This window comes from Ambystoma mexicanum, chromosome 2q, assembly GCF_040938575.1.
Source record: "Ambystoma mexicanum isolate Mex_15411 chromosome 2q, UKY_AmexF1_1, whole genome shotgun sequence".
Lineage (NCBI taxonomy): Eukaryota > Metazoa > Chordata > Amphibia > Caudata > Ambystomatidae > Ambystoma > Ambystoma mexicanum.
Window position 1 is genome coordinate 454628099 of NC_090924.1, and position 16034 is coordinate 454644132.

At 47.3% G+C, this 16034-nt stretch overlaps 1 protein-coding gene across 1 annotated transcript in view; it reads left to right on the plus strand.

Moving 5' to 3' along the window:
* The first annotated feature begins 625 nt into the window (after positions 1-625).
* LOC138568762 (synaptonemal complex central element protein 1-like) overlaps positions 626-16034 on the plus strand; it is a 1666397-nt gene continuing 1650988 nt past the window's right edge. Inside the window, exons 1-2 of the mRNA XM_069646543.1 lie at positions 626-769; positions 1188-1241. Of these exons, the coding sequence (XP_069502644.1) occupies positions 751-769; positions 1188-1241 (73 nt within the window). The 5' untranslated portion in view covers positions 626-750. The remainder of the gene's footprint in view (positions 770-1187; positions 1242-16034) is intronic.

The window sequence follows — 16034 nt, forward strand, 5'->3', positions numbered from 1 at the left end:
GGTCTGAGCCCAATCAAAGTAATTACCTACCAGTCCACTGTACAGACAGACTAATGTATTGCATGCTTTGTACTGGAGCTTGCCTTATAGTCACATACATTACTTGTCACTATAAAATGCAGTAGGATCTGTCACTGAAATATGTAGGCAGTAGGACTGCTTAAAAAGCAGTAGCCTACTGCCTAAATCTGTAGTGTTGGCAAGTATGCGTGGACGTCACGTAACCCTGATCGAGAAGCACGGCCAGCTTGCACACGTGTCACCTCTTGGCTATGATTGTGCTGTGGACGTCACGTAACCCTGATCGTGAAGCACGGCCAGCTTGCACACGCGTCACCTCTTGGCTATGATTGTGCTGAGACGTGGACGTCACGTAACCCTGATCGTGAAGCACGGCCAGCTTGCACACGCGTCACCTCTTGGCTATGATTGTGCTGAGACGTGGACGTCACGTAACCCTGATCGTGAAGCACGGCCAGCTTGCACACGCGTCACCTCTTGGCTATGATTGTGCTGAGACGTGGACGTCACGTAACCCTGACCGTGAAGCACGGCCAACGTGCACACCCGTCACCTCTTGGCTATGAGACTGGCTCCAGGAACTGACTTCCGGATCATAGTTTAATCGAGAGGCCTCGCAAGCCGCGACGTAAATGTGTCGTAGTTTTACAATTTACCAAAATATCTGAACATTTATCAGTAGAGTGCTTCCTATTTCCTTTCGTCTGTGTTAGTAATACGTCAGACAGAATGGAAGCCAGTAAACTTGGTAAGTATGCCGCTCTAAAAATATGTTTCTAAAAATGATTTTTCTACCCCCTAAATCTGCTTCAATGCACTACGTAGTGTTTTTAAAGCTTACTATCTGGGAACATACATTAAAAAATCCGTGAACATCGTTAAACCTAACAATTACATCTTTCTGCAAAGCATCACACCAGCCTTTAAGTTTAATATTTTTAAATTAATCTCCCACCGAAAACAGGTCAATACAGGCAGGCGCATCTACAAAATGTCGCAATTTTATGTTGTAAAACATGCTTCTTTGTATGTGATGAAGCGACTGTGATTTTTAATTAAAACGTACATTTCTGTTTTCAACGTTAATCAATGTTGAATTATGTGCATATAAACAATACGTGAACAAAATATTGATTTAATTCCATTTTATTTTGCGTTATATTTAGAGTCCGCTTTAGACGTGGAAGATCTTTTAAAGCTGGTGAAAAAGCTCCAGAAAGGTATATATTCTAAAATATTTTCATACAGTACTGCTTTATAATAAGGTGGAAATTGAGTTACAAAAATCATATTTCAGATAATTTAGGTTATAAAAGAGTAACACGTTTTCTTGAAATTCTTTTGTTTAGCAAAATTAATTAAATTGTCTGGGTTGCATATTCGTAATCCTTATTTCTCCCACTCCCCTACTTCACTCCTCATAGTTATGTCCCACACATTCGGGGAAGGCTACTTACCTGTATTCCAAAGTAGCATAAATATATTTGTAAACAAACAAATCACCATTACCCCTTTCAGCATGTGTTTTATGTTAGTGGACATGGGCCACTATACATTATACTCGTCATCCTTTTCTGTCCCTGCAGAGGTCTTCAAACTGTGGGGCGCACCCCCCCCCCCCCCTGCCTGGGAAAGTGGGCAGGGGCGGCTCTCATGGTCGGACTGGAGCATAACGCTGTCTCAGGCACCAATGAAAAAGTGGCCCACAGTTGCAAATGGATATTCATTCCGTTAGTCACAGACTGTTTGAGTAGTACCCAAGGGGGTGTTTTTTATTAAAATGTAAGCGAATTGTGATATTTAAGGAATATTTATTCAGCAACAATGGTCAAAACTACTAGCTGCATAGTGAAATAACTCATCAAACTGCCCCACATTGGCTAAAAAAGTGGCCCATTTTGACTGGCCCACACTAGCATTTTGAATTTTTAGTACGGGCAATGCCCTATAGGCCAGTCCGAGCCTGGCAGCTCATCCATAATGGGCGAGGGGGTGTCCACATAGTGGCTCCCTCACCCATTATGGAGGAACCAAGGAGTCAGCCCAATGAAACACTGAGCGCTCCCTCAGCAGCTTTTTCCAGCTGAGGGAGTGCTCCTGGGCTGGCTGAACTGTCAAAGGGAAACTCTGTTTCCCTTTGACAGTTCAGTTTGCCAGCCGCACATGCTCACTGAGCCATGCAAGACTGGGGGCGTTTTGCTCTACCAGCCTTGTATAGCTCATTGGAAATGCTGGCTGGGGCACTGCATGTCTGTTTGTACAAGGGGGAGCTCCTGCGCCTCCTCGCATATACGGACATAGCAGCCTGGAGCGGGGCGGCCCCTGCACAAGGTACATTTATGTTCATGTATTTTTTATTTCAGTATGTGTATGGATGCGTGTATGCTTGTGTTGTGAGTGCGTATATGGTGATGGGTGCTTGTGTGAATGATAGTGATTGCTGTGTGAATGTGTGTGTGTAGGCTTAGAAAGAGGGGTTTGTTTCACAGTAGTTTTTCTAGAAGAAAATCCTGATACGGTTTGAGTTTTTAAAAACTGAACTCAAAAAACATTTACAACTAATCAAGTAAGTTGCATGTTGTGCCGTTTTCTAAATCAAAATCTTAGTCCCTGTGACTCTTGTGTGAGCAATGTAAATCAGTGATCTCAGGGAAGAGAGATGTGTGGTTTATGTATATATATCATTGGAACTGGAAGGATAAGTGAGCTGACATTTGCAGTGCATGGTCAAGTTCATTTAGAGGGCAGCATAAGATTTTGGTGAGAAATTAAGCGAGGAGTTAACTAAGTAAGTTTATACATTTCTTTTGGATAAGAATAGCTTGAATGAGGGAAGATAGGTGCATCTCACTAGTGCATGCTAGCTGCCTAAATCATACCTATTATTTTTCCTGCGCTGGTAACACTTCTTCCACTTTTCCTCTTTATCAGAGTTCTTTTCTCTCTATACCTGTCCACTTGCTTCTATTATCACTTCCTTTGGACTGTTCCAATATTTCTACACCGTCGATACTCAGCTCTTTCTATAATGTTCCTCTTTTTCTTCTACAATCTATGCTACTCGCATTTCTTGCATTTTGGCAATTCAATCATGGATGACTGACCACTATCTTTTCCTAAACTCTTTCAAAACTGGGGGGCGCTGTTGCGCGAAACATGGAATGAACTGCCTCAGCGTCGCTCTGCCCTGAAACCACACTGCAAGGCCGCTAACGTGCAGAAAAAGTGGACCCTGGAGCCCTACTTCGTCACCCCGGTTGTATGAAGGTGAGGGGCACATTCTGAGGCAATCTGAGGGGCTGGCATGCTGGGAAAGCGGACAAAATTGCACTTTAAAAACAGACTCGGCAGGCGAGCTGCGGGAGCAAGATGGCGGCGGATCGTAGCCCGGGTGTGTGCATCTAGTAGCAGTTCGCTCAGTGCCCAGGAGACAGGAAACCCAATTCCGAAGATCACCGGGAGCGGAAAAGGCCCCAAGAGTCCCAGGAGGGACAAGGTGAGGGTCGGGGGCCGGGACCAGCTTGACTATTTGCATCCCCTGAGAGGTGCATACTTCCTTAACGGAGGCTTGCAGAGAGCCGAAGTGTTGAGGAAAGAGAGAGGAATATAATCTCAGCACCTACACAGATGAGAGGGAAGAGAGAGGAGGGGCTGAAAGGCATGCTGAATCCAGGATAAAGGGAGAAGTACCTGCACACTACACGCTGGACCTTACAGAGAACCCTGAAGACCCGGGCAAATCCCAGGATAGGGGAGTGGAAAGAAACACAATTGCGCGACCAAAGCCGGGAAGACCATCCATCCCTCATGCACCCCAAGTAACTCACCCGAGCCCGGACATGAACAGATCACACCTGCAAAGACTCGCCATTCATATTGTGGGAACAGCACAAGGGACAACGACCAGAGACACGGTCACAGAGGGCAAGCACAGGAAGGAAGCAAATAAAAAGAGAGAGGGAAGGAACCTGAGGCCCCCCAGCTACAACAGGGACCGGTTGGCAGTACCCCTGGTAAATAACCTGCGCTGACAAGACTGAAGAGGGCCAAAGACCTGTGGCACAACTCAATAGTGCATAGGAGGAGCGCCTCACACTGGTGTAGGAAGTGGCGAGCTATAGAGGGGCATTGGAAGGGAAGGCCGCAGAGAAAAGCTAGGGCCAAGGAGTCCTACCACAAAGACAGAATGGAGGACCAGACAAGCGCTAACCTGTAGGCCCAGGTGGAGCAGAGAGCGTAGATTGGCAGCAGGCACTGAGAATCCAACATCCGGATGACTGGGGAAATGACAAGAGACAAAAACAAAGACGAAATATTGTGGCATCAGAGGAAGATGATGTCTACACAACAGGAGGAGCAGCTGGACAATCTGACCCGGGGGGTGAAACTGTTACACATTGTGGGAGGTGGTCACTATGGGCTCGCAATCGATTGTGTGGTACTCTTCTCTACGCGACTCCCGAGAATCCTTCTCAAGATGACTTCTGTTCTGAAAGTAGCGGTCTAGACTCTTCACGTTTCTCCGAGACGTTCCGGCCTGCTCACGTGATCCTTTATCAAACACGGAAGCCGGCAACTCCTCGCGTCGCTTCTGTTTCTACAGACGCTCCGTGAGTTCGCCTCTAGGGATTTCAACATCTCTGCCTCTACCATTTGCCTTTCGACTAATCCTGTAACCTTTTTGTCTCTCAAGCTCTCATTTCCAGACTCTCGCTCCCATTCCGGTCTCGCTATCTCTCGGGATTTCTCATCAAGCCCAGATATCCATCGGCATCACGATTACGCCAACCCTGCTTTCATCCTTGCTGAAACACCCAATAGCTGTAAGTGCCATAAACTCGGAACTCCGTTCCGTCTCTCCCGATTCAGATTCTGACCCAAGTATTATTTCTTTTAGAGCTCTCGTCTCCCGATCTCTTCTCCTTCGAAGCCCTAAATCAATCATCCTCTCCTTCACTCTGCTGGTAAGAACCCTTTTACTGTGCCATTTAATTTCCACTTCCCATTCCCTTCTTTACGCTACTACTCTGATCATTTTCCTTTCGTTCATCCAGACGAAGCCTTCCTGCCCACAGCCACTCGTAGAAGACATTCATCAACCATCCGGATCCACAACACTTCCAGATTCTATCAGGGTTTTCTTCCCCATCGAGTGTTTCCCTGGCTACCCTGTTCTCTCCCCTGGTTAATCCCACTCCGGGTCGGAGAGGACAGGGCTGTCCTAGGGTAGCTTTCACGGCTGCACTTGGTTGTTTCCTGGCGGTCTACTCGATCTGTCAAGGTGAGATTTTTCACGTTTTGCTAATTATTGTGGGAAACAGTATCGACATTACTGTCGTAATTCCATTAAATAACAGTAAGCGACGCCATAATATTGACAGACGAAGACCATTATGGAACAACAAATACAGCAACTAATGGCCGCTATGCAGGCCATGTCTTTAGAGGTACAATCACTTAAGCAAGACAATGTACGATTACGACAACAAGTTGCTAGAGCATTTTCCGATACTCCCCCGTCCACATTACTTCCGATAATGTATGATGGCGACCCTTACAAGCTCAAAGAATTCCTTGATAGCTGTACGGTCCAGTTTACACTTAAACCTCGTTTCTTCCCAACGGACAAAGATAAGGTGGGGTTTGTGATTTCTCACTTATCCGGGCCCGCATTGGCATGGGCCACGCCCTTGGTTACCTCAAACAATGTAATCCTTGATTCTTATACTGCTTTCTCTAACAGTCTAAAATCCATGTTTGGGAGAAAAGAAATCACTGTATCCTCTCAGGAAAGACTCCTTGACTTAAAACAGAGCGGAAAGGACCTATTAGGGTATATCACCCAATTTAAGCAGTTATCGTCTGAATTAGGATGGCCGGATGAGGGTCTTCTAACTCTTTTTCGTAGGGGATTAACTGACGAGCTGAAAGACGAGATTTCTAGGGTTCCTCGCCCAGCCAACCTAGCAGACATGATAACGCTAACCATGCAAATTGAGTACCGGTTGCAGGAACGATCCTATGAACGGAAAAAGAGCAAGGATACCCGATCCTTCAGTGAATATTATCCGACAGGAAATAAACCACACGTCCAAAATGAAGAGCCCATGCAGATTGGAGCTGTGAGGGGACCACTATCCGCCTCTGAAAGAGAAAGAAGAAAGACCGGTGGACTGTGTATGTATTGTGGTTCTTCACTACATGTTTTGAAGGATTGTCACTTGGTTCCTCCACGACATACCCCAAATCCTAAATCGGGAAACTTCAAAGCCCTACCTCAAGGGGAAGAACGGTAGTGGCTCCAAATCCTATTTCCCCATATCGAATGGGAATGTCGCTTGACACAGCTACTTGCCAAACCATGGTGGTGGTATCTCTATCTATGATTCTTTCAGAACGAGTGTTGGTGGGCATACCAGCCTTGATTGACTGTGGAGCCGCTGGCAATTTCTTGGACAATGATTGGGCCACGAAACACGAGATACAACTTGTTTCCAAATCCATCATTACTCCCATCCAAGGAGTGGATGGAAGTCCATTGAGCTCCGGCCCGATCAAGGAACAGACCGAACCGATTACTTGTATGGTCGCCAATCATAAAGAAACTTTGGTTTTTGACCTTATTAAAGCCGCTCACTTCCCTGTTATCTTGGCTCTCCCATGGTTACGACTCCATAACCCTTATATTAACTGGTCAGCGGGTACTTTATTCCTAGGGTCGGAGTTCTGTGTAAATCATTGTTTGTCCCAGGAGTCAGTGGGTGTTCACATTCCAACTGAAGTGTCAAACCTTCCAACCGGGCCCACCATAAACCAACTAGAGATCATCCCATGTGTCATCGAAAGTTTCAGTCAGTTTTCGAGAATCCCATATTTCCCACTCTACCTCCTCATAGGAGGGACGATTGTCATATTAACCTTCTTCCAGAACAACCCATTCCCTTTGGCAGAATGTATGTTTTGTCCCAAAAGGAAAAGGCAGTCCTAAAAGACTATCTCCAGGCCAATTTACGCAATGGTCTAATCTCTGAGTCAATCTCCCCAGCGGGCTCTTCTCTTTTTTTTATTCCCAAAAAAGATTCTGAGGAACTCCGCCCCTGCATTGACTACAGAGGTCTCAACAAGATTACTATTCCTGATAAGTACCCCATGCCTTTAATATCTGACATTATAGAGGCAGTCCAGGGGGCTTCTGTTTACACTAAACTCGACCTCAGAGGAGCCTACCACCTCATCAGAATAGCTCCTGGGGACGAATGGAAAACAGCTTTTCGCACCCCGTTCGGACACTTTGAATATCATGTGATGCCGTTTGGTCTAGTGAATGCACCAGCAGTGTTCCAACGATTCATGGATCACTTGTTCGCTGACATCTTGTTTCATTTTGTAATCGTATACCTGGACGATATTCTTGTTTATTCCTCCAACCCGAAAGTCCATATCAATCATGTTAACATAGTTCTCGGTCGACTCCAATCAAACCATCTCTATTGCAAAGCCTCAAAGTGTGTATTCCACCAAGAGCGAGTTACTTACCTAGGTTTCGTGTTATCTAGCCTGGGCATATCTATGGATACAAAGAAAGTGTCCGCAGTCTTAGATTGGCCCATTCCCTCCTGTGTCAAAGACATCCAGTGATTTCTAGGATTTGCAAATTTCTGCAGGAAATTTATCCCCTGTTTTTCTGAAATTATTCTGCCCATCACACAATTACTAAAGAAGAACGTCACATTCTTCTGGAACGAAGCAGCCCAAAGTGCCTTTCAAACTCTGAAAGAAATTTTCACTTCTGCCTCTATTTTGATCACCCCTGATCAGACCAAGCCGTTTATAGTGGAGACTGATGCCTCTCAATACGCTATGGGAGCTGTGCTGTTACAACTCTCTGACCAGGGGGAAGAAAGACCCGTCGCGTATCTGTCTAGGACATTCAACGCAGCAGAACTGAATTATTCAGTTCTTGAGAAGGAACTTTTAGCTATTAAACGGGCTTTCGAAGAGTGGAGACATCTGCTGTTGGGATCTTCTTTTCCTGTCAAAGTCCGAACCGATCACCAAAATCTCAGAGTACTCCAGAATGCCCAGACCACCAACAGTAGACAAGCCCGCTGGGCCTATTTCTTTCTTCCCTTTCGGATCGAATTCACCTTTCTTCCTGGAAAACATAACTTAAGGGCCGACGCTCTTTCTCGGAAAGATTCTCCAACTTCTAATTTCTGTTCTGAAAGGATGTTCCCCACAGCACGATTTATCGCAGTCCTAACTGATTTTCTTCAAGAAGTACTGATTGCTACAAATCAGAACAAACTCCTATGTGAGGAAATCGCCGCTAATCATCAGCTCACTGAAGAGAGGGGCTATTATTTTCGAGGAACTCAGGTTCTGCTTCCCACTCCGTCACTACAACAAGAAGTTCTACAAATGTGTCACGACTCCCGAGCAGCTTGCCACCGAGGATACGCCTCAACCTTGGAGCTTGTTCAACGACATTTTTGGTGGCCGGCAGTAAAGGCAGACATCCGTGATTATGTTGCAGCCTGCACTATCTGCTCTCAGTCTAAGTCTCCTCGGATGTCTCCTCTCGGCTTACTTTCTAGAATGCCTATTCCAGACCGACCTTGGCAGTTTATCTCCACCGATTTTGTTTCAGACCTACCTCCTTCTGAGAATAAAACCACTATCATGGTCACCATCGATTATTTTACCAAACTGGCACATTTTACCCCATTAGTGAAACTTCCTGGAGAAGCGGATATGGCAAAGATATTCCTTTCCGAAATCTTTTCTCGACACGGACTCCCAGATACCATTGTATCAGATCGAGGCCCCCAATATACCTCTCTTTTCTGGCAGAAGATATGTCACATTCTGGGAATCAAGAGAGCCTTAAGTTCCGGATACCACCCCCAGACTAACGGGCAGACGTAAAGATTAAACCAAACTTTGGAAGGATATTTGAGATGTTTCATCTCAGCAGCCCAAGACAATTGGGTCGAATTGCTCCCATTTGCGGAGTTCGCCTACAACAACTCCAAGCATTCTGCTCTTCACACCAGTCCTTTTCATTGTTCTTATGGGTATCACCCTTCTTTTGTACCTACCGTTTCTATTCCTGCTTCCTGTTGCCCTGGTGTTGACAGTCTTCTCTCGGATATTCAAGAGGGACAGAAGCTAGCTAGACTGTCTCTTCACGAGGCTCAAGATCGGGCTAAGAGGAACGCAGACAAGCATCGTCGGGCAGCCCCTACTATCATCCCGGGAGATTCTGTTTGGCTGGCATCCCGATTCCTTCCCCGGCAGCTTGTACCTTCTAAATTGTCTCCTAGATATTTTGGACCCTTTAAAGTCTTATCCTGGGTTGGGCCTGCTGCAATCAAACTCGCCTTACCCACTTCCTGGTCTCGGATTCATCCAGTGTTCCATTTATCTCAAATCAAATTGGTCGTTCCAGACCGTTTTCGGAGATCGGGGAACCCTCCTCCACCTCCGGTCTTCACTGCTACTGGATCAGAATATGAAGTGGCCGATATTTGTGACTCTCGTTACAGGAGGGGTAAATTGCAGTTTTTGGTAGATTGGAAGGGCTACTCGCCTGCTGAACGGTCCTGGGAACCTGCTTCTGGTGTTCATGCTCCTAGGTTGATTCGACGGTTCTTTCTTTTTCACCCGGGTAAACCGGGTTCTCCCCCCAGGAGGAGGGGGTATACTGTTACACATTGTGGGAGGTGGTCACTATGGGCTGGCAATCGATTGTGTGGTACTCTTCTCTACACGACTCCCGAGAATCCTTCTCAAGATGACTTCTGTTCTGAAAGTAGCGGTCTAGACTCTTCACGTTTCTCCGAGACGTTCCGGCCTGCTCACGTGATCCTTTATCAAACACGGAAGCCGGCAACTCCTCGCGTCGCTTCTGTTTCTACAGACGCTCCGTGAGTTCGCCTCTAGGGATTTCAACATCTCTGCCTCTACCATTTGCCTTTCGACTAATCCTGTAACCTTTTTGTCTCTCAAGCTCTCATTTCCAGACTCTCGCTCCCATTCCGGTCTCGCTATCTCTCGGGATTTCTCATCAAGCCCAGATATCCATCGGCATCACGATTACGCCAACCCTGCTTTCATCCTTGCTGAAACACCCAATAGCTGTAAGTGCCATAAACTCGGAACTCCGTTCCGTCTCTCCCGATTCAGATTCTGATCCAAGTATTATTTCTTTTAGAGCTCTCGTCTCCCGATCTCTTCTCCTTCGAAGCCCTAAATCAATCATCCTCTCCTTCACTCTGCTGGTAAGAACCCTTTTACTGTGCCATTTAATTTCCACTTCCCATTCCCTTCTTTACGCTACTACTCTGATCATTTTCCTTTCGTTCATCCAGACGAAGCCTTCCTGCCCACAGCCACTCGTAGAAGACATTCATCAACCATCCGGATCCACAACACTTCCAGATTCTATCAGGGTTTTCTTCCCCATCGAGTGTTTCCCTGGCTACCCTGTTCTCTCCCCTGGTTAATCCCACTCCGGGTCGGAGAGGACAGGGCTGTCCTAGGGTAGCTTTCACGGCTGCACTTGGTTGTTTCCTGGCGGTCTACTCGATCTGTCAAGGTGAGATTTTTCACGTTTTGCTAATTATTGTGGGAAACAGTATCGACATTACTGTCGTAATTCCATTAAATAACAGAAACAGATAATAAAGAAGGAACGATGATAGCAACACAAGAAATCCTACGGGCGATCAGAGAATCAAAGGCACAATAAAAACAAAGAATAGACTTGGTGGGAATAGATGTGGGACTTCTGAGACAAGATCTAAAGTACACGTCCACCAGAGTCCAAGAAGCCGAGGGCCGTATATCAGAAGTGGAGGATGCCCTGACACCACTACAGCAAGACACCCAACTGCTGCTGAAAAGAACGGAGGTGCTTGAGAGCAGGATGGATGAAGCGGAGGGACACTCACGCCGAAAAAATATACGACTGAGCGGACTACTGGAAGAAGCAGAGGGCCCCTCCATGTAATTGTTCTTGAACAACTAATTCGCGAATGGATGGGTCCCCAAGGACTATCAAGTTTCTTCTCGGTGGAGCGGGCCCACAGAGTGCCTGGAAGAAAACCACCACCGGGAGGCCCACCAAGATGAGTGCTTGCCGACTCCTCAATTATAGGGATAGAGATGCTGTTCTCCAAATGGCAAGGAGGAAGGGGTCCCCGACACATAACGGAACAGCAAAAGGAATCTATCCTAACTTCACCAGAGCGGTCCAGAAGGCTAGACAAACATTTGAGGCCACAAAAAGGAACCTCACAGAGAAAGGGATACGATATGTAATGATGTATCCGGCCACACTGCGAGTCTGTGGAACTAAAGGAGTTTGCTTTTTCAACAATCCCTCAGAAGCATGGGACTGTGTCGAAAAACAGCATACACACCTAGCAGACAGAACACAGCAGAAAACTCCAACCAAGAATAGACTAGGCCTGACAGGAGAGAGGCCCCCTGGCCAAGATGACGCAGAGGCTAAATAGCAGATGACGGCCCACAGAGGCGCAGGTACTAGTGGGTCGAATGGCAGGTGTGGTGCTAATTTATAGAGGTCATGGACTGAACTAAACAGACTAATAGACTGGAAGCGGTCCGGGATGGGAGTAGGTGCAGAGTGACTACTTTGCGTGGCCCCCCACAAAAAGCCCATCTCCGAAATCGAGGAGAAGGGTGGTTCATTGGTTATGAGGCGACAGATGCTCCTAAATTGGGAGAAGTATGGGGTGGGATGGGGAACTGTTTTATTTAGGAGGGAGGGGAAGGGCAGTTAGGGGGAGTTATGGTTGGGAATGCACAACGTGAGAGGGTACTCACCTAACTTCCGTCCAAAATAACAGACTCTAGGTCCCCGTTATCGGGGGGGATTGGCTAACAAAGGAATAAAAGGAAATGGGACGTAAGACAATAAATTGCCTAACATGGAATGTGAACGGTATGTTGGATAAAATCAAAAGGAGTTTGGTTATGCACTATATTAAAGAAAGTAAGGCAGAGATAATCTAACTACACAAGACCCACCTATTGGGCTCGACCTGCTGTTTCTTGTGGAGAGGACAGTTCAACGTGGTGGAACATGCAGGCTACCACCGGGATCACAGGGAGTGGTAGTATTAATACACAAATCCCTGACCTTTCAGGTTTCCACGGTAACAAGGATGATAGGGGGAGATATCTTGGGATTGCCGGGGTACTCTGGGGGGAATCAGTTCTGATGGTCAGCGTACCACTTGGGGAATGAGGAGGTGAGGAAAGAACTTGTAGATGGAACAAAGGAATACTTTGATTTGAATGCGGGATCTGTGGACAGGTGATCTACGATATGGGAGGTATACAAAACAGTGCTTAGAGGGAATGCTCAAACAGTGTTAGGGGTCCTTGAGAAGAAACGGCGGGCTTACATGAGGGGGAAGGAGGAGGAAGTAGAGGAAGCCGAGAGGCTCCACACGCAGGCACTAACAGATGACAACAGGAGGGCACTGGATAAGGTGGTTAGGGAACTGAAGGACATTGTGACAGATGAAGCCCAGGCGGCACATCTGGCAAGAATCTATGAGATGAGGGATAAAGGAGGAAGGATGTTGGCATGGCTGGAAAGGAGGGAGCGTGGTGGGTGCAGGCTGTGATTGATGGGAAAGGGAAAGAACTAATAGAGGGGGAGGATATCGCCTATACCTTTGCCGATTACTATCAGGCCTTATATGCTGAGGCCCCAGGAGCAACCACACGAGAAATTGAGGAATACCTGACCAGTATAGCCCTACCACAGTTGGGGGGAGAGGGAACATCTAGAATTAGAGGCAGAGATTACAAGGGAGGAGCTAACCACAGCCATCCAGGAACTGCAGACGGGGAAAACACCCGGACCAAACGGATTCCCGGTGGAATACTACACCGAGGGAACTTCCTATAGACCTAAGAAAGGCCAATATTGTGGTCATACATAAGAAAGGGAAACTGCCGACTGTTCGTCATACCACCCAATCTCTCTACTGAATGTGGAGGCCAAGATCTTTGCCAAGGTGCTGGCGAACAGGCTACTTCCACAGATCGGCCAACTAATGCAGATTTGTGCCGGGTAGGACCACGCAAATTAATTTACAGAGCTCGCACAACAAACTGGCATTGCTGGATTCCCTAGACTGGGATCATGTGGTAATGACCCTGGACTTGGAGAAGGCTTTCAACTCGGTCGTATGGAACTTCCTGTGGGCAGTGATGGGGAAAATGGGTATGGGGCTTGAATATATAAGGAGGGTGCAGCTGTTATACGCAAACTCACTGCCCAAAGTCAGAGTAAATGGTCACACACCACGCACGTTTATGCTGCAGAGGGGCACCGGACAGGGGTGCCCACTGTCCCCCCGGTTATTTTTAATAGCAATCAAACCACTGGCACAAGTACTTTGTACGGACTCCAATATCTGCAGTTTCACATGGCCCGGGGGCTAGGAAGATAGTATATCCCTATATGCAGATGATGTCCTGGTGTACCTGGGGGAGCCGGAGGGATCAGGCCCCAGTGTCATACAGATATTGCAGGAATTCTACAACTGTTGCGGGTTTAGGATCAACTGGGGTAAATCCGTAATTATGTCGGTCAAAGGAGGACGAGAGACAACACCCGTGGTGGTGTTCCCTAAGAGTCGAAATAGACGGGTTCAAGTATCTGAGGATCAAGGTGCGGAGAGACTCGAGGTCCTTCATTGCGAAAAACCTGGATCCTATTATGAATACATTACGAGATGATGCGGTTACCCTGCCCAGTACTCTGCTGGGGCGAGTCAATCTACTCAAAATGCTGGCACTCCCATAGCTGCTGTACATATTACAGAATACTCCGGTGCACATCACTAAAGGTCAATTAAAGCTAATCCATGCCCTTATGAGGGAGGTGGTATGGGGGGAAATCCCCACGGATAGCCCCGAGAGTCCTGACTAGATCGGTATGGGAGGGTGGACTGGGTCTCCCCGACATAAAGTAGCACTACTGGGCAGCAGATCTACTGGTGGCCAACAAATGGGTATATGGGGGAGGGATCTCCCACACACAAGACTGGAACTGGATACAGTGCGGGACATGGACCAATTACAAGTGCTCTATAGGGGTGAGGGATGGAAGTTACTCTCCCTGGCAGGGCGGAAACTAGTCCTGATAAGGGAGGAGACCAACCAGGGTATGAGGTGGGAAGGGAAATTCAAAAGAGAACAGCCGCTATGGAACAATTCACAGCTGGGTGGAATTCAGTAGCTTGGAAACCAAATTAAATGGATAAGAGCGGGAATAACCAGGGTAGGGGAGGTGATTGGGGATCAGGGCCTGATACCATTTCCGGACCTAAGGGGTAGATAATGCTTGAGTAAGGGGGAAGAATACACACATTTGCGCCGGCAACATGTGGTGGCGGCCCAGTTCGGGGGAGATCTTAATCTCCTAGAACACAATCACCTCCAACTACTAGGCCCAACGCCGAATCCAACACCAATACCAATACAAAGCACAGTGCGCCGAACAAGCCCATACATCCCCCACTAAAAGGCGCCCTACTGAATGTCAGATCCTTGGCTGCCCACCCCACATAAATCGCAGACATCATTCTTACCAATGATCTCAACTTCCTGGCCCTAACAGAAACTTGGCTTCATGAGGCGTCCGGACCACACTTATCGCTAGCCATCCCTGACAACAACTCTAGAGGTGGAGGAGTAGCGATCATCTCCAAATCCTCCCTAGACCTCAGATCAGCCTCTACAGTATCACTCACATCTTGCGAAATACTCACAGTGTTACACCTTTGCACCGATGGTCGCTCTGGCGACAACGTCATGTTTGTAATGTGCTACAATTTTACTCATCCAAGATGGCCGACGCCCCTGAATCTGTCTGTGCGGGCAACGGTGCAGAGGTTGCACGTTTTACGCGTTCGTGCCACAACGATCATGTGACTCCATATAGTTCGACCAGGAAGTTCAGCAAGTGCGTCGCTACTCTCCAGCACGGCGCTTCGTAAGTTCGTTCCTAGGAAATATTGCTTATCTCAACATTCTTCTGTCCTTTGAATTCTGGACCTATAATAATTTCCGATTCTTCTGTCATTTCTCCCTTAGAGCCTCTCCTTTCATCAGACTGCCCATCGCTCATCTGTCCCATCCGTTATGTCCCTTTGCCGCCCCGAAGAGTGAGTTCCCTCGGATCTTTCTTTAACCTCATCTAATTTCTTCCCAAACCTTAGCTGTTATACTGATCTCCGCTTCCTGTCTCCGGAAACAGTCTTTCTATCCCCTTAGGGCTAGTGAATCACTCCCTTTCGGAAGACACCACCCAGCATACTGAATGCACTTAGCTCCGTACCCGGAGTAAGTTGATTCATAACTTTCCGATCTAAACTTCAGTCTATATTCTGTGGACGGATACTCACCTCTTATTTCTCTTGCTCAGGACAAGTCTCGCCCGCACCTGATTCCTTGGATGAAGCTAGGCAGATTACTCCCGGAAGCCGACTGCTGACCTGATCCACTTTCACCGCTACGCAGGGTTTTTCTTCCCCAGAGGGTTTTCCCTGGGGATTGTGTTTCCTCCGCGGCTGAGATTGATAATCGGCTGGGAGGGAACAGGGTTTCTCAGGAAGCCTTTTCATTCTGCAGTGTTGCTGTTTACGGAATCTGCCAGCTGGCCAGGTTAGTGAATCCCACTGATTGTGCTGTCTAAAGTATAGTAGCTCTCAGGCGTAACACACAGCCAAATTGCAAACTTTCCCCACAACCACAATCACCCTACACCTTATTTACAGACCCCAGGCCCCCCTGGGGTCTTTGAAGAAGACATCACATCTCTCATCACTGAAAATTCCAAACCGTCAGCACAAATTATAATCCTCAGGCACTTCAACCTTGGTTATCAGGACCCGAACGATGCACATGCTGCATCTCTAGCCAATGTCCTAACAGAACATGACTTCACACAACTCAATGCACTC